Source organism: Podarcis raffonei, chromosome 4 (assembly GCF_027172205.1).
Source record: "Podarcis raffonei isolate rPodRaf1 chromosome 4, rPodRaf1.pri, whole genome shotgun sequence".
NCBI lineage: Eukaryota > Metazoa > Chordata > Lepidosauria > Squamata > Lacertidae > Podarcis > Podarcis raffonei.
Window position 1 is genome coordinate 17,651,043 of NC_070605.1, and position 22,341 is coordinate 17,673,383.

Here is a 22,341-nt window from a genome sequence, read left to right on the forward strand (position 1 = left end):
TCCTCCTAATCACCTCCACCCCATCTAGTTGTCCAACAGCTCCATAGCATATCCTAATTTCCCAGTTTCCTAGCATACTTGACATTTTGGAATAAAGTTCATAGTTACTCAGCTGTTGCCAGGAGGGTGGGAACAAGTAAAAAAGTGTTATTTAAAAGAAACCAGGTAAGGGAAAAAGAAATAACAGGCAAAGAGAATAAAATGGACTAGGACCAGGGAGACCAGGGTTCAAATCACAACTCAGCTGTGAAGTTCACTGGGTGATCTTGGGACTGTGCATGAGGTAGAAGAGAGAACATAGGATATAAGGTTGCTCTGCAGCTGCCATATTAATCCAGTTTCAGAGGAAGCCTATGCAGTTGATAGATACCCTCCCACACACAAAAGGGCATTGATTAGCTGCATCAGGACGTGAATAGCTGGCATAGAGGAACTGTCTTCACAGCATCAGCCCTGTATCCATTTCTGGGTGCTGAAAACACATGCAGACAAACATCGATTCTGCCAATCTAACTAATACCTAGTTAGTTAGGGAGCTCATGCAGGATGGCGTCTGTATACATAATACAAAACAGCAGCTGTCATTGCTGTCCATGCCGTGGAAGTTCTACCACAGAGTCCTAGGTGTCAGCATCTGAATTTGCAGCTGGGGGCCTGAGGAATGTCATGTGTGGGTTCAGTTTTTGCATCGTTGCCTTGCTTTGTCCCCAAATGGGAACTGCCAGGAGGCCAGCCGAAGCATCAAAGAAGCTTCTAATTGCAACGAGTCAGAATGAATCCAGGTCTTTATAGGGCCTGATCCCTATAAAAGTGCTTGGGTGGCTGGTCTGATCTCGTAGGAGGATTCTACACCAGCTGGAGACCACTTTTGCTCAAACACTTCCCAACTGGAGAGGTACCGGTCCTGAAAGTACCATAGAAAACCTAGTCTGGGCACAAATGAGATGAGGAACTTGTGGTGCTCCAGATGTTGGTTTACGACTCCCATCATCCCTGACTGTTGGCCATGCTGGCTGGGGCTGATGGGAGTTAGAGCCTGACAACACTGGGAGGGCTGCAAGTTCTGGTATACACAATGGACTAGTTTGGATGATCATATCTCAGTTTATAAAGCTGAGATATACACAAGACTTTTGCTCATGTATGGAATCCCATCACTCCTCCCTTTGCACAAACCACAATTATACCAGGAGGCCTCTAATAAACTACAGTTTCCAATTTTGTCCATACCAGGGAACTGTGCTCACTGACTTTTTACAAGGCAAGGATATCAAGTCAACTTCAAACAATTGTTCTTTCAAAAAACCTGGCTTCCAGATTTAAGAACTATTTGTTTCCCAGTTCGGATGAAATGGGAGACTTCCTCTATTAATCATGGCAAAGGCAGGAGAAAAGCAAGGGGCTGGACCTGTAGACCAAAGGGTTCAGTATGATAATCCAAATGTAGCACATGCAGATGTGGATCTCTGGGTCAGGACACATGTCCACCCTAAATAAATAATTGGCTCCAAATCACATTGGTTCCAAAACTGACAGCTTAAGTAAGATACTCCCAGCTCACTCCAGAGAATTGGAGCAACTGTCTCTAATGAATGGGGGCAAGTGAGCAATCAGTTGTTCCCTTAAACAAACCCTCTTCAATCAGCCATATCCCCCTTCACTCCCTGGTAGCTAAAAGGTTTCAAACTGTCCTCATTTGCAGACAAATGAAAACAAAGATGGATATAAAACAAAATTGTGTCCCTTTTTGTCTGCCTCTTCAGACAAAATTCAGTGTCTCCTAAACAGCTAATTGTTAATATGGAGCCTCGGCGCAGATTTTAACAACTGTGTAGCTCTCTCAATTCCAATGAAAATTACGGTATTCTGGTCTGCTTGTAATTAGCATGTAATTAGTACTTCCAGCAGTAGCTATAAATACTTACCTAACTGCTGGCTAGCTTGGTACTCAGCGCACATGATCATTATACAATTTCCTTCAATTTTTCCATGCATAAATGCCAGGGGAAACTGAGTAAAACTTGGGAAGCCCATGGGTATAATTTATGTTAATTGGTTTGGCCCCTTAGCAGAAAGCAAGCTCGTGCCATGTTAATGGGGGTGGCAGTGGCACTTGGAGAGGCTAGGGGGTAGGCAAACAAACCATCCACCAGTTGGGTATTCACTTCAAGTGAATTGCAATCCCATTGTGTCGCTTGAGTCTAAATCTGCATTAATGTGGGAGAGGAAGCTCAGTTTCTGGCCTATTCCTTTCCTAAAACACAAGCTCAGGTCACAGCGTGGCAACGTCTTGGCAATCTGCTCTATCAAATGCAGGGGAGGGGGGTGCGTATTCATTCCTCCTAACAGGGAACATCTGCAGTTGGTGCTTTAGAATCGAGATGCTCTCTTTGCCGCTTCTTAAAAATAGAGTATTTTATGAAAGAATTACAGCTGGGGAAATTGAAAGCACCCATCTTTTCCCATTTGCCAGTTGTACATACTTTTTTTAGTTGTGCAAAGCTGTAGACCGCCCAATTGCTAGAAAAATATCTGGCATCTACCTGTTGGGAATATCAGGTTGTAAGTGTGTGTGTGTGTGTGTGTGTGTGTGTGTGTTCGTGTTTGCGTTCTTGCACTGCTATGCTTCTTCCAGGTGCCATTTTCTTTTTCTTCATTCCATAATCACATCAGGCACCATGACAAATAGGATTAAATACTACAGAAAATGCCCTTTTCTGCAGCAGCTCCCATCTATTAAAATTCTCTCTCCGGAGAGGCACAGCAGGTGCCAACTTCGTCATCCTTTCAGCACCAGACAAATAGGTTTGCATTTCCCTGGGCAATGTCTGGTAGTGGGACATTTCAGGTGTGACCCAAAAGGAAGCACAGAACCATCCTCAGCATCAATAGCCTGAATAATCCTGGTGACTATGCAGTTGTTGTGTTAGAAAGCATATGTAATGTCAAAACATGATATGTGTTAGGAATGTTTGTTGAGGCATATACATTTGTTTTCTGCTCATGCTCTAGCAGAGAAATTCGTATTGGTGCCCCCAAACCATCTGCCCTTCTGAACGTCAGTGGTGCATTTCAAAAAGTTGGCCACCCAAAGGCTGCGAGATAGCAGTTTCAAACTTCATGTTTATAAAATCTGATGAGAGCTGAGGTTTATATCATTTGAACAGTATTGCATTGAAATTACATCGTGCTGGGGAAGTCCTGCAAGCTTACATCTGCCATGAACTTATATGTGGTCTCGGACAAACCGCTCTGTCAGCCTCAGCCTCCCGTCTCTACTATGGGACTTACAGCGCTGATCTGTGTTGCTAAGGTTTTGTCAGGAGTATGTGGAATGCTTTGAATACAGCAGTGATGACAGTGGCAAGATGATGAGGACAGTGATAATATTGTATTGACAGTGATGATGCTAAAATACTTCCCACACTGCCACAGATACTTTCCACACTGTTACCCTCCCATCTCAAACCCTTACAATCAATCAATCATAATGATAATAATAATAATTGCACGTTAATTCTGAGCAAGGAGATACTGCTTTCTACTCATTATGGCAGCTACCTCCTGTTTCCAGTTTGACAAGATCAGGATCTAACACCTGCAGAAGGACCATACGCAGACCAAGACATCATCTCCTATCCAGAGATGCCACAAATCTGCTGCCTGTGTGTTTGACCTAAACCAGCCAACTTTGGGTCCCTGGATGTTGTAGGACTACAAGCCCCCTTCCCAGTTATCCCAGACCATTGGCTAGTGTGACTGATGGAGCTGGGCTTTGTGGTCTTACAACATCTTGGCATTCCATGTTGGAGAAGGCTGCCCTAAATGGTGAGCCCCAGCTCTCTCTTCCATAGCCTAGCTCCACCAAGGCAGACCTACTCTCCATTTTTTCCTCAGCCACTGTTACATTTCTAGCTCATTATGAGCTTAGCATAAATAGGCCTTCTGCTAGATACAGTGCATCTGGGATATGCAATTATATAGTGATGTTTGATTTATACACTATCTTAATATATTCATTGAAAGGCACTTTGTTGCATTAGAAAAATAAAGGGTTGGTGTCGTTTCACTTTTAGTGTTCTTTGGGGAGGAACAAAATATATCTTTAGCCTTTGCTGGCAGCTCGGCTGTTACAGGGTGTGCGCTGCAAAATTTGTAAATAAGATAATTTATGTTCAATTCAAATCTCAAAAGGTACATAAAACATCGACTGGAACAGACCAAACCCAAATCAGCCCAGGCAAGAGCTTGCCCACAGTCCAATCACAGTAACTAACCTCGGGCTATAGCTTGGAATGCAGAATTTCCACAGTCTGTGGTCCTGTCTGCGCTATAAACTTTTATTGCTTTTTATGTCACGTTAACTGTCACGGCTTTCCCCTAAGAATCCTGGGAATTATAGTTTGGAGAGGATGCGGATAATTCTTTGTTGGAAATAGCAACTGTTCCCTCTCTCTGAACCACAGTTTTCAGGAGGGTGTGTGTGTGAAAAGGGAATGACTGACACAGTTTAATTCTATGATGTGATTGTGCCTTCTGTGACATTGTAAGCTAATGCCCGTAACTTTATCTTGTGATTATTTTTTAAAAACGTTTCTTGAGACAATTTGTTTTGTGCAAATTCCTACATCAAGGGTTCCCAAATTGTGGTCTGTCGGCCACCAGTGGTCTGTGAGCTCAGGTGGTCCATGGCATAGCTGTGGATTTGTGGTTAAAGATGGCGACACATCCGTTGCATAAAGTATTTTTATTGCTTCCTCTTTTTCTTATATTCTATTTTATTGTATTACACTTTGAGTTATTAGGAACTCAAATTGTAATACAATAAAATGCAGTACCTAAGAAATAAGAGAATCAATAAAAAACCCAATTAAAAATCATACATCACATTATGATTACTGCAATAGGCAGAAAAAGTGGTCTGCCGCTAAAACATAGGTCTGTGTTGTGTAGCAGTATAAGGAGGAGCCACTCTGGAAGTGGTGGGTATTTTTAAAAGATATTTCCTCTATCTTATATTTGGTATCATTAAATATATTAAGAAAATAAAGCCATTCACCAAGACCCTTAGCAACCCAGCATATGTCTACTCAGAAGTAAATTGCACTGAGTTCAATGGGATTTACTCCCAAATGTGTGTAGAATGTATTGGCCCACCGAGGAGCCTTTTATTCCCTCTTGAAAGCCATTGTAGCAATGTTAGTGTCATGCCAACTCTGGCAGCTTTGACCAACAGCGCATGGAATTGCCCCTCCCCCCAATGGAGGACACCAGGGCCAAAGGCAGGATTGCCCCCAAATTTGGATTTCTGGAGTGTCTAGCCAGAGCCTCAAAACTTCTGCTTGCGGTGGGGGGACTTTGGACTCTCAAATTTCAGTGGTGCCTTGTGTGACGCTAAACCTCAGTCCCCTCGTGCTCAGTTCTACAGCATTATTGTGGCACCCCCTGCAACACAGCACTTAGTGTGGCTGAATCAGTTGCGCTACCCTAAAGCTGCCTCTGCTGTCTGACCTATTGTTACGCTCTCAGCTTTATGAGTGGGGTCGCCCTACTCAAGCCTACCCCAGTGTTCTATATCCTCCACGCAGTGGGGGAGAGCTAGGGCAAGCATGTTTGTTCCACCCCACATTGCTAACTCCATCACCCTCCGTGAGTTGGAAGAATGGCTTCCGAAAAGGGGAGCCTGCTTTGTGTGGTTTAGAAAAGTAAGTCCCATAGCAGTATCAATATTTCCCAAGGGGCATTGTGTTTCCTTTGCATTTAAATGAAGGGGCTGGAATTACGTGGTGATAGTGCAATAATCTACAGAATACAGTTTGCACCCCCAAAAGTCTGAAACTAGAGCGGCGCTTCTGCGCAAGCGCAGAGTGCAATGAAGCGCTTCCGTGCATGTGCGAAGCGTGCAGAACGCTTATGCGCATGTACGCACAGCGAAACCCAGAAGTATACACTTCCGGGTTTGCCGCATTCGCAATCCAAAAATCCGCAACATGAAACGAACGCAACAAGAGGTATGACTGTAGTTAATTACGTAAATTATGTAAGTTACACACAGTTTTGCCACTGCAGACAGTGAGGCTGATAGTGTAGCCTTGGGCAAAAGATGAACTGCAGCAGAAAGGAGACGGTGGTGCCTGTGACAAATATTGGGCAGAATGGAAAGCAATGCTTTCTTACACCCCTGACCATTAACTCGGCACCTGAGCTTGCACGGTGACTTTAAGATAAAGCCAGCACTATTATTTCATGAGGGGGAAATGTGTGGAAGAAATAAGTGTAATGTCCAGAAACTAGTTTAGCAGTTTAACTAGTAAACAAAGCCCCTGGAATGAGGGAGCATTTACTGCTGTTAACAAGAGCTTTATCTCTCTTTTAGCTTATCTCAGAAGGAAGGGGCATTTCACTCTCACTGTCCAATTTCAAAAATGGGAATAATGCTTCAGATTTTAAAATAATCATACATTTGTCTTCAGGATTATCTGCCTCCCATTTCATATTTAACAAATTTCCATCCCCCCCCCCCAGATAAGCACACACTCACTTTCAAATTAGAGGCTTACATCAGTAATTATATAAAATGATATGTTTATTTACACCCAAAGTCACATTTAACTTATTTTCCGGGGTATTTTATTATTATTTTTTCTTTTTTTTCTAAGCACCTCTGTTTCATCATGCCAATCTGTGATTTACTAAGCTAGCTAGACAAACATGCTGTTAGTGTTCAAAATACATTTTATTCATACTGGGTAATAAAATTGCCCCTTATTATTCTGATGCCTTCCATAATGCCTGCTATCAGGAAGACTAGAGACGCTTGCATGTGGCGCTGGCTCAGAAAACCCCTCTGATGTATTGTATTAGCCTATGCAAGAGCTCATTTCAGTTGCGATAATGAGCCTTTCTTAACTAAGAATGGATGATTTATGCAATTTATCAAGGTTTTTATGGGGGGAGGGTAGAAATATAACTCAGAAATAAACAAACCTACGCCTTGATTTTTGATTGAGTTAGCAATTGGAGTGTATAGAATCATAATTGGTTCTACCAAGGAGCATGTTGAAGACCATCTTCTAAGAGCACGGTGCTGATAACGCCAAGGTTGCAGGTTCAATCCCCATAAGGGACAGCTTCATATTCCTGCACTGCAGGCATCGGACTAGGTGATCCAACGGGTCCCTTCCAACTCTATGATTCCATGATTCTATGAACTCAACCCTTATTAAAGAGTTGGGGAATACTCTACATGGGGGAATTTAGCAAGAGGGCCAAAGGTAACTTGACTATTCTTTGTCCACAACGTTCAGGCTCATGCATGCAAATGAATTGCTCATTGGTTGTAGCATGAAGCAACAACTTTGAATCAGCCATCGCTGATTAAAAGCAGCTTTTCCATTCCCCAACATACCTAGTGCTTTTCAGTGGAAGCAGTCCTCATAGGTAAGGAAGCTCAGATGAGTCTACATCTGTGTCAGTTTCACCAGTGTTCATCCATCAATCTGTTTGATCCCATTTCTGCATTAATGTGCAGTTTCTTTAAAAAAAAATCAGTGTGGAAATTTGTATTAAAATGCTTGTTTTTATTCCAATGAACACATTCTTCGATGTATTTTATCCTAAGCATCATCCAATTAGCACGTTCATGAAACGCATAAGAACCTTGTTTCTGTATGCTAAAGTGGTTCACATTGGAAGTTTGGGTCCGGATTCTTCTAGTGATCCAGCCGGAGACCTGTTCTTTTTCCATGGTTACTGAAAATAATTCTGATCTTTCTTACAGGTCTCATAACCACGACTTCAAGAAAACTGGATCGTGAACAGCAGGCAGAACATTTTTTGGAGGTAAGATGAGATATTGAATGTGTTCTAAAACGGGTGTGCAGACCAGGTTTGCAGGATCTGCTTGTCCTGCAGGATCTAACCTCATGATTCTAAATGAATTTGCCCGCTGCTATCACACTCCTTTGTCTTCTTTCCCCTCATTCCTTTCCTTGTGCCGTCTGATTCCCTTGGTTACTTCTGATTTTGTGACATGTTACCATTTCCTGTTACATCCAACTTGGAGAAACTATCGTTTGCGCACAAACCATGATGGCAGACCGATTGAATTGGGTTTGCAACCCTGGTTTAAAGGCAGACTATGGCTTGTACAAACCATAGTTTGTCCAAAATATGGAGACAGTGGTGGTGGGAAGAAGAAGAAGAGGAGGAGGAGGAGTTGGATTTGATATCCTGCTTAACATTCTCCTTTCCCTTCCTCCCCCACAACAAACACTCTGTGAGGTGAGTGGGGCTGAGAGATTTCAGAGAAGTGTGACTAGCCCAAGGTCACCCAGCAGCTGCATGTGGAGGAGCGGAGACACAAACCCGGTTCCCCAGATTACGAGACTACCGCTCTTAACCACTACATCAACACTAGATTGTTTACAAGGAGTGAAGGGAGCTTCTCAGCCTAGTGCTTTGTATTCCATCGAAACCAACCCACTTAGTAATCATATACAACTGCCCCATTTGGGCTTGAAGGCAACATCTTTATTTATCAGTGTTGAGGAAAAGCGGCCAAATGAAATTAAATTGCCGCAGAAGCGTGTCTACTAATGAGAGGTTTTCAGGCCTGATATGTGTTTTATTGGTCTGTAGGCCTTGAGCATATAACTGGAGCACAGCAGACGGAATACTTGCTGAGAATACCCCTTCAAATAAAATGAAAAAGGCATCTATTTTTAATTGGGGAAGGAGTTGCAGGGCAGCTAATTTATTACACTTAGGCTTTAGTCGTCTGTTCCGGATTGATTCACATGCGGCTAATGAGGAATCTGTTACCTGGTATTTCAGAATAATAGGTTGGAGATGAATACAAAATCCCACTGTTGCAGGCTGTTTGAAGATGGAATAGTCAAGGGGGATGATTTAGCACACTACTGCTCCAGGATTTTCGGGACTAGTAGAAGCCAAATTATGGACTGGCAGGTGCAAAGATTAGAGGTCCAGATTGGCCGCCACCTCTCCCCCCAAAATGATTAGAATGCATTGAAATTTGCCCATTTGACGGCATGTTTCTCAATAACAAAAATCAGACAGGCTGTTGACAGTTTGGCACTAGGTTGTCTGAAGAGGAAGAGCTTGGTTTTACGACACTTGTGAAGCGTTTTGTGAAATGTTTGGCTCCTAATGTGGTTAATTAACCTCCTGGGGGAACCTTTAATTGCCAGTATAACCATGGCCTCCCCATAGCACCACTTTTGCCTTCCGGAATTATTTTATACTCTTCCTCCCATTAAGAGTCTGATTGGCATAAAAAGAGAATAAAATTGGCTCCCCGTGAAAAGATATCTGACTGGAGATTGACCTAAAAGCTTCCGTTTTCTCGCTTGCATGGTGTGTGCATGCCTATGAGGGGCGGAGGGAGGCGTTGATGGGGCCCCAGGAGTATGGAGGTCTTTTATTTGATTCATGAAATAAGCCTGCCCTTATTTCCTCTATATTTGACTGTGACATAATACCCTTAAAGGTCTTTCTTTAGCCTATTCAGAACAAATCAGTGTGAAGCTTGAATTGGAATGAAAGAGTTGGAACTACATAGACAAAGGAGAAGACACTGAATTTGTAGGGCGTTCTGCTGCCGCAGCATACTAAGATGAACTTTCCTTAGTGAACTTTCCGTACATTTATTTATTTGTAGCTTACTGGTGGGTGTTGATGGATTCAGATATTGGTTTATAATCTTATACATCTGTTCTGGTCTGAGACACTAGTCCCATGTCAAACAAACCTTAGCAGTATCACCAAGCAAGGAGATTTTCAAGGCTCCGGGGATGTCATAGTAATGTAGAGTTGGAAGGGACCCTGAGGTCCAACCATCTTAACTTTTTGATGTTGCTGTCGTTTAGTCATTTAGTCGTGTCCGACTCTTCGTGACCCCATGGACCAGAGCACGCCAGGCACTCCTGTCTTCCACTGCCTCCCACAGTTTGGTCAAACTCATGCTGGTAGCTTCGAGAACACTGTCCAACCATCTCTTCCTCTGTCGTCCCCTTCTCCTTGTGCCCTCCATCTTTCCCAACATCAGGGTCTTTTCCAGGGAGTCTTCTCTTCTCATGAGGTAGCCAAAGTATTGGAGTCTCAGCTTCAGGATCTGTCCTTCCAGTGAGCACTCAGGGCTGATTTCCTTCAGAATGGATAGGTTTGATCTTCTTGCAGTCCATGGGACTCTCAAGAGTCTCCTCCAGCACCATAATTCAAAAGCATCAATTCTTCGGCGATCAGCCTTCTTTATGGTCCAGCTCTCACTTCCATACATCACTACTGGGAAAACCATGGCTTTAAGTATACGGACCTTTGTTGGCAAGGTGATGTCTCTGCTTTTTAAGGTGCTGTCTAGGTTTGTCATTGCTTTTCTCCCAAGATGCAGGTGTCTTTTAATTTTGTGGCTGCTGTCACCATCTGCAGTGATCATGGAGCCCAAAAAAGTAAAATCTCTCACTGCCTCCATTTCTTCCCCTTCTATTTGCCAGGAGGTGATGATCTTAGTGGCCGTGATCTTCGTTTTTTTGATGCTGAGCTTCAGACCATATTTTGTGCTCTCCTCTTTCACCCTCATTAAAAGGTTCTTTAATTCCTCCTTGCATCCATGACTCGTGGCCATCCACCATCTGATTTAAAACCTCCAAGGAAGAAGAGTCCACCATCATCCGGGGGAATCCATCCCACTTTTTTTATGACCTTTGGGTGAGATTTCGATTTTCTTGGGCTTCCTCTGAACAGAGACATCCAGCAAAGTATGTTATGCCCAGCAGAGCTCTTACACCTGATAAGGTGTCTCGTCTGAGCTCTTCCACAAGTTCAGTACCATAACATAAAATCGATACAGAGAGGTTTTAAGAAAGGTACATTTTCCCAATATCACCTTTGCCTAGCCTACTTCAAGCAAAATTCTAGATTGCTAGCTTCAAGGCTCTTTCGTGGGTCTCAATATGCTTGTAAAAAGCAATCTCATTATAGTCCCAAGTTGTTGTTGGTGATGATGTTTTTAATGCTTCAGGGACTGGTGATTAGAAGCCCAGTGACACTCCCAAGACACGGCAGAAAAAGAAGCTGTGGCTGTGGAGGTTGAGTAACCAGACTATTGGAAGCTTCTTAGCCCAGCCAACCACATGAGCAGAGACTTGCATTTAACACCCCCTCAGAAAACAGGGTCTGGCCCTCTGTGCTGGTTGCTCTGTTCCCGAAGCCCATTTAATAAAAAATCCAATCAGTGATCCTCTTATTTAAATTGCCGATCTGAACACTTTTATTCCGTTCTGATAGGTACTGATTGGTGCTCCGTGGGCCGCACATTCAAATCCCCCACCCATCCCGCTTCATCCTGAACTTGCAAATAAAATAGATCAAGCTTAAAAGGCACGGAGATTACATGAGCATTACATTACTTTATAACCTCCAGCAACCCCAAATGCAGTTCCTCTGATTACTCGCCAGGAAAAAAAATGCCTTAAATGGATGGAAGATTGGGATGGTGGGTTTAAAAGGAAGAAGAAGAAAAACATTCGGTGTAGTAAAAGAAATGACATTTAGGTGGTTATCTTCTTGTGAAACAGATAAATGAAAATAAATACCTCCTACAAAGCGAGGTGTGATTGCGGTTTTCAGGAAACTTGTATTTACTTCTTTGCAGCGCTGCGCAATCTGAGCAATTCTGTCTGAGTCTCTCTCCCTCCCGCCTTCTCGTCTCTTTTCTTCTTCTCCCGGCTGCCGCTCTTTTTCTTTTGCTCAGTCAGGTATCTGAGGGAGCGCAAAAGAGATTAATATCTTATCCCTCCCGCTCAGAGAAAGCCCCCATCATCTTTTCTTATACTGTCATTACTTCATAACAAGATATGAGAATAAAAAATAATAAAAAGTGGGAACGACATGCTGTCGTTGTTTAAAAGGTGCACGAAATATTTGAGAACATTTCTGTGCATGCCACAAGAACTCTTCAGACTACAGTGGTACCTCTGGTTGCGAACGGGATCCATTCCGGAGGCCCGTTTGCAACCTGAAAAGAACGCAACCTGCATCTGCGCACACGTGGGTCGCGATTCGCCGCTTCTGCACATCTGCATGTTGTCATTTTGCGCGTCTGTGCATGCGCGAGCGGCAAAACCCGGAAGTAACCCTTTCTGGTACATCTGGGTCGCCGCAGGACGCAACCTGAAAATGTGCAACCTGAAGCAAACGTAACATGAGGTATGACTGTACTAAACATAGGGCCTGCCATCACAACTTTTAATCCTATAAACTCACTGTGCTCGCAAGGACTTGTGCGGGTGCAATCAATAATAATATATTCATAATTAAAGGAGCAACGTGGTTTTATGCAATATTTCATACAGTTGGGTTTTGTACTGCACTTATTTATCTTATATGTGAATGGCCTATGGCCCAAGCATTAATAAACCACATCTACATAATTAAAGGTGCCTCAAACATACAACACAAATATTTATTGGGGAAGCTGGCCATGGGGGTACAAAATGTCGCATTTGGTTGCTTTTAGTGAGTGACGGCCAGAACTGCACATTATAAGAACCGCAGGGCTGGCACCAAAATGGCAGCCTTTTATTTTGTTCCATCCTCTGAATTTTTGTAACAGAGTAAAACAAGCTCTATGTCTTTAATGCCACCATGCTGTTCCTTTCCTTGCCTCTTTCTGCAAGATTAGCTCTTGCTTAGGTATCAAGACACGAGGTGAGTTTCACTACATATCATGGACGGGACGGGTCAGGGCTCCAAACAAGGCTGCTGTTTTCATGGCAGCTGCATGTTGTCGTTTTCCTGTAGTTCATATACATCAATCAGCCCAGACCTCTGTAGCAACATGGCTGTAAGCATTTTGCAAATCAGCCCTTTGCCGGGGGCTTCCTTCCCCTCCCGTCTCTTTGCTGCATGTTCGTATACTGAAATTAGTTGTCGGATTCTGTTCAGGTAGCAAACGGAGTGACAGCTGTCTTAACGCGCATGCTGAAAGTGAATCATTTTCAGATATGAATATAGAAGCGTCTCCTCTCTTTTTACCACTAGTTTCCTTTGAGGTGAAGAGAATATAAATTACGGCTGCTCTGCTCTGCCAGTGTACATGTGCAGTTTGATGGAAGTGAAATGTTTAATCCAGTTACAGCTCATTGACTTGCACATTGATGCTCTAAAACGGGGAAAGGGAAAGAGATCCAAACTTTTGTGCTCAGCTCCAAGGTTTGGAATGAGCTCTAGTGTACGTGAGGTCATTCGTGCCTTCCTGGGCAGCCAGCTAGCACTAGATCTGTGTTGAATCCTGCCCCCAGTTTTTGGGTAATCTCATCCCCATGAGAAAAATTCTGGAGTTTTTTCCTACCTCTTTCTCACAGTGCTTGAGAAATCATTATATACAGTGGTGCCCCGCAAGACGAATGCCTCGCTAAACGAAAAACCCGCAAGACGAAAGGGTTTTCCGATTTTTAGCGGCTTCGCAAGATGAATTTCCCTATGGGCTTGCTTCACAAGACGAAAGCCCATAGGGAAATCTCCGGGGACAAGCTGCGAATGTCTGCCCCGCGCGAGGGGCGCTCTGCTTAAGAGCGCCCCGCACGCGGGGCAGCAGGCTGCTATCCGCAGCTTGGAGAGCCCCGCGGGGAAGTCCTGCAGGGCTCCCCAAGCTGCGAGTGTCCGCCCCGCGCGAGGGGCGCTCTGCTTAAGAGCGCCCCTCGCGCGGGGCAGCAGGCTGCTATCCGCAGCTTGGAGAGCCCCGCGGGGAAGTCCTGCAGGGCTCCCCAAGCTGCGGATGTCTGCCCCGCGCGAGGGGCACTCTGCTTAAGAGCGCCCCTCGCGCGGGGCAGCAGGCTGCTATCCGCAGCTTGGAGAGCCCCGCGGGGAAGTCCTGCAGGGCTCCCCAAGCTGCGGATGTCTGCCCCGCGCGAGGGGCGCTCTGCTTAAGAGCGCCCCTCGCGCGGGGCAGCAGGCTGCTATCCGCAGCTTGGAGAGCGCCGCGGGGAAGTCCTGCAGGGCTCCCCAAACTGTGAATGTCTGCCCCGCGCGAGGGGCGCTCTGCTTAAGAGCGCCCCGCACGCGGGGCAGCAGGCTGCTATCCGCAGCTTGGAGAGCCCCGCGGGGAAGTCCTGCAGGGCTCCCCAAGCTGCGAGTGTCCGCCCCGCGCGAGGGGCGCTCTGCTTAAGAGCGCCCCTCGCGCGGGGCAGCAGGCTGCTATCCGCAGCTTGGAGAGCCCTGCGGGGAAGTCCTGCAGGGCTCCCCAAGCTGCGAATGTCTGCCCCGCGCGAGGGGCACTCTGAAGCAGAGCGCCCCTCGCGCGGGGCAGCAGGCTGCTATCCTCAGCCTAGGCAGCCCTGGGGAACTCTTCTGAAGGCTGGCGGCGGGAGAAGGGCTTTTCTTCCCCCCGCCAGCCTTCAGAAGGCTGTTCTGAAGGCTGGCGGTGGGGAGAAAAGTCCTTCTCCCCCCGCCAGCCTTCAGAAGAGGTCCGGGGACAGAGTGTCCCCGGACCTGGTCTGAAGGCGGTCTCCATAGGAACACATTAATTGATTTTCAATGCATTCCTATGGGAAACCGTGCTTCGCAAGACGAAAAACTCGCAAGAAGAAAAAACTTGCGGAACGAATTAATTTCGTCTTGCGAGGCACCACTGTAGTTTCATTTTAGGTGCATTGGCACTTAACGGACTTAAAAGTGGGCGAGGGATGCCATCTTTGCTATCTCTTGCTAGTCTGTTGGGTTTCAGTCCACCCCCCAAAAAAACCTCCACTATCCTTGGCTCAGCTTTCCTTTCCTAGGAAGCCTGCAGAGCACAGACCAGTGGAAAGATAATTTACAGAATGAAAGGAATGGCTGCTCAGCCAGTGCAATAAGCAAAACAACAACAACAACCCATATTCCACCCATGGAATATCTCACCGAAATCTTCCACCATTTGGTAATCTCAGAACGCAATTTCTTTTCTCATTACTTGACCTAGAATAGTCAAAGTCGGGGATATTTAATGGGAGAGGAAAAAATGGCAAAGCTCTTATCTAGTTCTGCCGTGACAGTTTTTGTGTCTAGTAAGTTGAGATTTTTATAGAACCTCCTGCCTTAAGAGCTCTCTCTTTAGCAAGGGAGAGCTTTAGTTGATAATAGGAGACAGATTTCACTTTACAGAGCTCCATCTGGACACCACAAATGTGTTTCTTGAGCAATTTTGCCCTTTACAGACACACATGTGAACTTTATTAACAGCAAGTGTTTTCATATTGTGAAACAGACATAAACTCCACCCTTTCCCCACCAATTTATTAGTGGATTTAGTTGTCTTAAATAACTTTCCTCGTCATATATACCCCTGTATGCTTTAAGGCCTTTAGAGAAGACTTTGCCCCCCTCCCCAATCCATTTCAAGGTCTTCTCTAGTACCCTCTGGGTGAAAGTTGACCTTTGACCCTTATGTTCTTTAATTCACACAAATGGGGTAGTCACTTCTGGTCATTATGTGTGCTATTGAGGCATGTGGGATATGATCGGTTTCTACTTAGTTACTACAAATCATGACTTCTTGAACATTTTTGAACATTTCAAAGTTCAATGAGTCTATCCGAGTTAGTGGAGCATGAGGCTTCTGCACGCATAGAAGCATAGAGTCATAGAATTGTAGACTTGGAAGGAATCTTGACGGCCAGCTAGTCCAATCTAGCTGCAATCTCAACTAAAGCATCCATGACAGATGTCCATTCAACCTATGCTTAAAAACCTCCATGAAGAGTCTTCCATGTAAGTAATTTGTCCTGAGACGAGGTCTGAGAAGAAAAACTAAGTAGGCACAACACTGGTCAGAAATATTAGCAGTCCTTGGCACTGCAGAGTTGCTGTAAGCATCCTCTCCCCCTCTCTTTCCAAGCACAGCCCTTCAATCAATAATAGGGGTACAAAAAGTTGGGATGTAAGATATAATAATAATATTAGAATGATTTATTATTTATACCCTGCCCTTCTGGCTGGGTTTCCCCAGCCGTTCTGTGCAGCTCCCAACAGAATATTAAAAACAAGATAAAACATCAAACATTAAAAACTTCCCTAAACAGGGCTGCCTTCACATGTCTTCTAAAAGTCAGATAGTTGTTTATTTCCTTGACATCTGATGGGAGGGCTTTCCAGATGACATTGCTTTCCATTCCTACCTGTATTTGTCACATACAGCACTGTTTCTGTTTTGCTGCAGTTTGTCTTTCACTGGAAACGACTTTGTTCGTGCTGCGAGCTATGCTGCTAATCATAATATGCACTCCAGGGATGTTTTGGGAATTCTCTTCCTAGCTCCTCCCCCCTCTAAATATTTTTTGCACTTCCATCAAACTTCAAATTATCCCTGAATCTGTTTGGCTATTGCTGTTTTTGCTACGGAAGAGATTTAGTCATTTTCAAACACTGGCCACAAGTCTAACAGACTCAAATCTAACTTAAGATTTTGTACAGCCATTCCTGTTATAACCTTGCCCACATAGCACACTGACTATCCCTTCCTGGCATGCAAGTGACTGAGGTTTTAAAACAGGCAAGAGTCTGCCTGAGACTTAATGGTTTCCCAAGAGGGCATTCGGTGAATTGGAACTTGCCCTTATGTCTCGAATATTCGCTTGCATAACTAGACAGAAATTCTCTGGGATGACTCCTGCGTTTCCCAGAAACAAAGCAGCTATGTAGTTAAGGCTATATTTTGGAGAACTTGGGCTGGCCAAGTAAGAATGAGAAGTGAGGGCAGAATGTAGAATAAAAGCCGCATGTGGGAATAAAAGGAATGCTGAGGCCAGGACTTCACCAGCCCTTATCCTGTGCAAGTCCTCCATAATAGGTTTAAGAATCTGTCTTATTCTCATTTTGAATAATAGAATTGTAGCATTGGAGGGGATCCCGGGGGTCATCTAGTCCAACCCCCTGCAATGCAGGAATCTCAACTAAATCATACAAAGAGAATTTGGGTGGCTGGTGAAAACACTCTGCTCTCTAAAGAGTTTTCCCTCTGAGATACTGCCCAATGTCTGCACGCTGGTTCTTAGCTTACCTAGCTTTTTCTATTGGGGTTGGGGTTTTTTGTTGCATTTTAAAATGTTTGATCTTTTATTATGTTTTTATATATGTTGGAATTCACCCAGAGTGGCTGGAGCAACCCAGCCAGATGGACGGGGAATTATTATTATTATTATTATTAGTAGTAGTAGTAGTAGTAGTAGTAGTAGTAGGCGTTGTGCAGTTTTATTATTTGATATGCTGTTTGATTTTCTTCTTGTAATGGCTGCCGAGTGCTGTTACGGATGGTGAACAATTGTAAAACAAAACCCAAAAAACTTGTTCTGCAGAATGAGAAAGTCTGGCTGCTGTTACAGTTCTCTGTATTGATAAGTAGGCACATAGATTGCCATGCTGCTCCTAATTAATAGGTTCCAAAGAGATGAAGGATTGTCAGATGCATCGCTGAGAGCGGTCCTATTTGATTTTCAGGTCCAGTAGCTCCCCCTACTTTTTTTTACATGTGGCCTACAGTCTACAGCGAAATTCTGCCAAGCAGCTAACAGCATCGTTTCAGAGACTGCTGTCTTCCTCCCTCCTGCTCTTACCGCAGTTTAGGGAGTCTTCTATGCCCCTTTATTTTTAAGAGAGGCACTTGAGAAGCACGACTGTTAAAAAACAGTAGGAAGGCTAAATTATGTTCCTTTAGTCAGCAGTTTTATAACACAAAATGCAGTTAAGGGTTTTCTGCTTTAACTGGAGTGAGTGTGAACAAAGAAATGAGACAGTTATGCTGTGAGATATATATATATAGTAGATTTTACAAGACTTGAGGGCAGTGTAATATTTTCAGCATCGCCCACAGCAAACATGTTTTCTCCTCCTCCTCCTCCTCCTCCTCCTCCTCCTCCTCCTCCTCCTCTCTGTCTCTCTTGGGTTCTGGTTCTCTTATGGATTATTCAGACACTTTCTCTGAATTTTCAACTTTTGTTAGAAAAAAAGGGGGAAGCCTCTGCCTGTCACTTTTCCTTTCCTTTCTTATGTGTTCTTCTTTGGCGATCACTCGTAGCCAAGTAAGATTGTCTACAGTTAAATAATATTACACATATTGGGCTATTCAGCAGTGATTCTCTGACACACACTCCTCACACTTCAACACCTCTGACTGTAGGCCTGGTATTTGTCCTGTGGACAAATGATGGTTCCTCCATCACATAAAAACAATAAAAAAATAGTCCTGGTGCATCAAATAGTCCCCAGCATCCTCTCTCCCATAAGGGCCATCCATATGCTTACGAGAAGGGCACGAGAGCAACAGGCCTCTTCCGCTGTTGTTCGCAAGTGACTGGATCGGTCTCCAGTGATGTGTCTAGTCCCATTTTATAGAACCCTAAACCTAGATTCAGAACCCTGCTGGGCTGGAAGAAGTTTGGATGAGGCAAGCGTGCCCCTTCTTCAACCCTGTGGGCAAACGAGCTCCGTTGCTCCACTGCCGACAGGCACAATGGCTGGCCACTGCTTCCCCAAACAGCAAATTGGGTGGAAGTGACCACTGTTGGTCTCCAGTAACCAGCAGAAACCCTCAGAACAAGGTGTTTGGCATTGGGAAGGCCAGCAAAATGTTGCTGAATCCTGAGTCAGCTGCTGTGCTGTTTTGTGATGGCAACAGACCTGAACCGGGCTTTTCCACTGCAGCACCCTGAGAGCTGCATTGCAAAAATGTTGTTTCCTCTTCCACACACAAGCAGTTGGGTTGTGGATGCAAGAGTCGCTGCACCCCTTCCTTTACACACAACTCCTGGCCAGGGGTTTGGATCGGTCTGCCTGCTAGTGACTACCTTGTGGTAGCAGATTCCACGGTTTGGCTATGCATTGTGTGAAGAAGTTATTTCTGTTGTCTGTCCCGATTTTCTTGCCATTCAGCTTTATTAGATGACCCTGAGTTCTCATGTTATGAGAGAGGGAGATTTTATACATTTTATACATCATTTTTAGACTTCTGTCCTGCCTACCCTTACTCTCCTTTTTTTAAAACTAAAAAGAGAGAACAAAATGTATTCATCTATAGCCCTAGGGAAGTTTTACCAGACCCCTGGTAATTTTGGCTGCCCTGTTCTGCACCTTTTCTAGCTGAATATCCAGCCATTTTCAACATCAAACGTCTCTGAGACGTGGTGTCCAGAAGCGTACACACTATTCTAAGTGTCGTCGCGCCATAGGTTTGTATAAGGACAGTACAATGGGCATCCTAGGTGTAATCTAAATTTGTTGCGAAGGGTTTGTTTAGATTTATTGCTTGCTGTGCCCCTGAGGCTCAGGAAATCTAACGTGATCTAACATAATGGAATAACTACATAAGCCCCATAATTAAAATAAATGGAGCAGGCCATCAGGAGAAGAGGAGGCAGCAGAAGAGAATATTGGGGTAAATAAAATTGCATGGTTCTCGCTCGAGGAAAAGATAAAGGGGATCTAGCACTGTTTCCCTCGCTTGGGAGCAGAATGAGGGCTCAAAACAGGAAGCTAAACATACATAAGAATAATGGCGGTTCGAGACTATAGATCCTTCAGCTTGCATAGAGCAGCACAGTAGCTTTGCTGAATATTTATAGATTATTAATTAAATGGTCATTGACTGGGCAGTGTATGCGTCACCGTGGAAAGCTATTCCAGCTAGGTGGCCTGGAATTCTTCACAAAAGACGAAGTAATGGCGACGCACACTTTGTGTTTGCAGAAATTTCAAGCTGAGAGGGCTTCTCTGAAGTAGCTCTTTCTAATAGATTTTCACTGCAAGTGAACAAGAGGCAAATTTATGAATATTATTGTAATACAGTATTATAAAATAATAAGGGTAGTAATAGTAATAATAGAACTGGGGAAGGGGCAACGGAAGCAGCAGCATTTGCACATAATTCCTAAGTGCAGAGTAGTTCACATCCATTGCCTTCATGTAATCCTTTCAAGGACTGATGCTTGCTTCATGTTCCCTTGCGAGAGTCAAGTGAAGTTGAGTTTCAAGTCAACAGTTTCCTGATTTGCAGCTTAATCCTTGAAGCACTGCACTACATCAGCCCTCCCGTGGAGACATTTAAAGGGAGGAGGAGCTCAAATTTATGCAAAATTCAAAATGGTAGGACCTAGCTGAGGCTGCAGTTTACCCAGCACTACATCAAAGGGAAAGGAGGTTACGGAAGGACACAGAATGGGCATAGTGTCTGTGAGGAGCTTCGTCCCAATGTTCAAAATGAGAAACCACCACATTTGAGGCGTGTTTTATCAGAAGTAAGCCCTAATGGTTTTTCTGGAGCCAACTTCCAAGTAAGAGGAGAGTGTAAAATATGGTCTGAGACTCAACAACAAAAAAACAAAGATCATGGCCAGTGGTCCCATCACCTCCTGGCAAATAGAAGGGGAAGAAATGGAGGCAGTGAGAGATTTTACCTTCTTGGGCTCCATGATCAATGCAGATGGTGACAGCAGTCACGAAATTAAAAGACGCCCGCTTCTTGGGAGAAAAGCAATGACAAACCTAGACAGCATCTTAAAAATCAGAGACATCACCTTGCCAACAAAGGTCTGTATAGTTAAAGCTATGGTTTTCCCAGTATGGAAGTGAGAGCTGGACCATAAAGAATGCTGATCACCAAAGAATGGATGCTTTTGAATTATGGTGCTGGAGGAGACTCTTGAGAGTCCCATGGACTGCAAGAAGATCAAACCTATCCATTCTGAAGGAAATCAGCCCTGAGTGCTCACTGGAAGGACAGATCCTGAAGCTGAGACTCCAATACTTTGGCTACCTCATGAGAAGAGAAGACTCCCTGGAAAAGACCCTGATGTTGGGAAAGATGGAGGGCACAAGGAGAAGGGGACGACAGAGGATGAGATGGTTGGACAGTGTCCTCAAAGCTACCAGCATGAGTTTGACCAAACTGTGGGAGGCAGCGGAAGACAGGAGTGCCTGGTGTGCTCTGGTCCATGGGGTCACGAAGAGTTGGACACGACTAAACGACTAAACAACAACAACAAAATAACACTAGAACTTTCTGATGGTAAGAGCTGTTGGACAGTGGAACTGTCTCCGTTCGGGAGGTTGTGGACTCTCCTTCCTTGGAGGTTTTTAAGCAGAGGTTGTGTGGCCGTCTTCCATGGGTGCTTTAGCTGAGATTCCTGCATTGCAAGGGGGTTGGACTAGATGACCCTTGGGGTCCTTTCCACCTCTACAATTCTGTGATTAGCACAGGGTTCAAACCTCTCCTCCCCTGCTCCCTGCAACCCCACACTTTGCTGCATGCTTCTTAAATTCTGTAGCTCTGCAGTGATGTTCGGCTTACCTACCAAACAAAGAAGGGCTCTTCTTTTTGCCGTCTTCCAAGCATCCAGAAGGGCGTTCTGATTCATTAAATATCTGCACTTGTATTTTTCATAAGTGTTCTGACGCTTCAAAGAATCTCAAGCAGCATGATGTCTTTCACAGTTTGCCTTTACCAGCTTTTGCTGTAACAAGAAGTGTACGCTTTACCTCTGCATTATTTTGTTAAATATATTTAAAGCCCCTAAGCATTGCCAGGCCCTCTCATTTGCTACTGCTGTATTGCTTTAATTCCTGGGATGCACACAAGGACTGTGGTCTCTTCCCTGTGGCTGAAATAGACTTCAAAATGGGCCAAGCATGGGTTGACCTTCCTGGCAAAATCATTCTGGATGGAGGTGACTTTGCAGTAGGTGTATTTAAGGGCACCATTTCGTTCCTAGCAGAATGGCCACATTTTCTTCTTATCCCGGCTAGGAAAAATGTGTCTGGAGAGGCAAAGACTAAAATCTGTATCAGGCCGCAAATAGAGAGAAGTCATGCATGCAGGAGTAAGCAAATGACAAATAAAATTTAGGATCCTGTTATTTCCCCTCCTAGTTTAACAAATAATGTATCATTGCAAACAAAATGTCTATTATTCACCAGCCATCGTAGAAGAAAGCAAGGCTCCAGAATTGTCATAATTTGTAGCGTGGTGCCAATAAAATATATGGATAGGAAACCGTCTGAATCACATGAGGATTATGTGTAATAGATATGGTAGTCTTCAATCTTTCCTTGAACTCATTTTTCAAAGGCAACAGAAAGCCGTAGATTTTTCCATCTCTAGCGCAGGAGGGCATAATTAAATGGTGAGTGGCTACGCTGAAAAACCGTATTCAGAGTTGTAGGATAATTAATGTTGGCATCCATTTAATTCGTATCTTCATCCATCATGTGTGTGTGGGAAGATTTCTTAGCTTGTATATAATCATAATGAATTTGTTAAGTCTTCCAAGTGCCACAAGACTTTTTGTTATTTTA

The 22,341-nt window shown here is 44.3% G+C and overlaps 1 protein-coding gene across 8 annotated transcripts in view; it reads left to right on the forward strand.

The window, feature by feature from the left end:
• Positions 1 to 22,341, forward strand: part of FAT3 (FAT atypical cadherin 3) — a 450,775-nt gene that overhangs the window by 281,781 nt on the left and 146,653 nt on the right. For all 8 annotated transcript variants that reach the window (XM_053385580.1, XM_053385571.1, XM_053385573.1 and 5 more), the window contains exon 4: positions 7,781 to 7,842. In XM_053385580.1, coding sequence (XP_053241555.1) covers positions 7,781 to 7,842 — 62 coding nt within the window. The remainder of the gene's footprint in view (positions 1 to 7,780; positions 7,843 to 22,341) is intronic.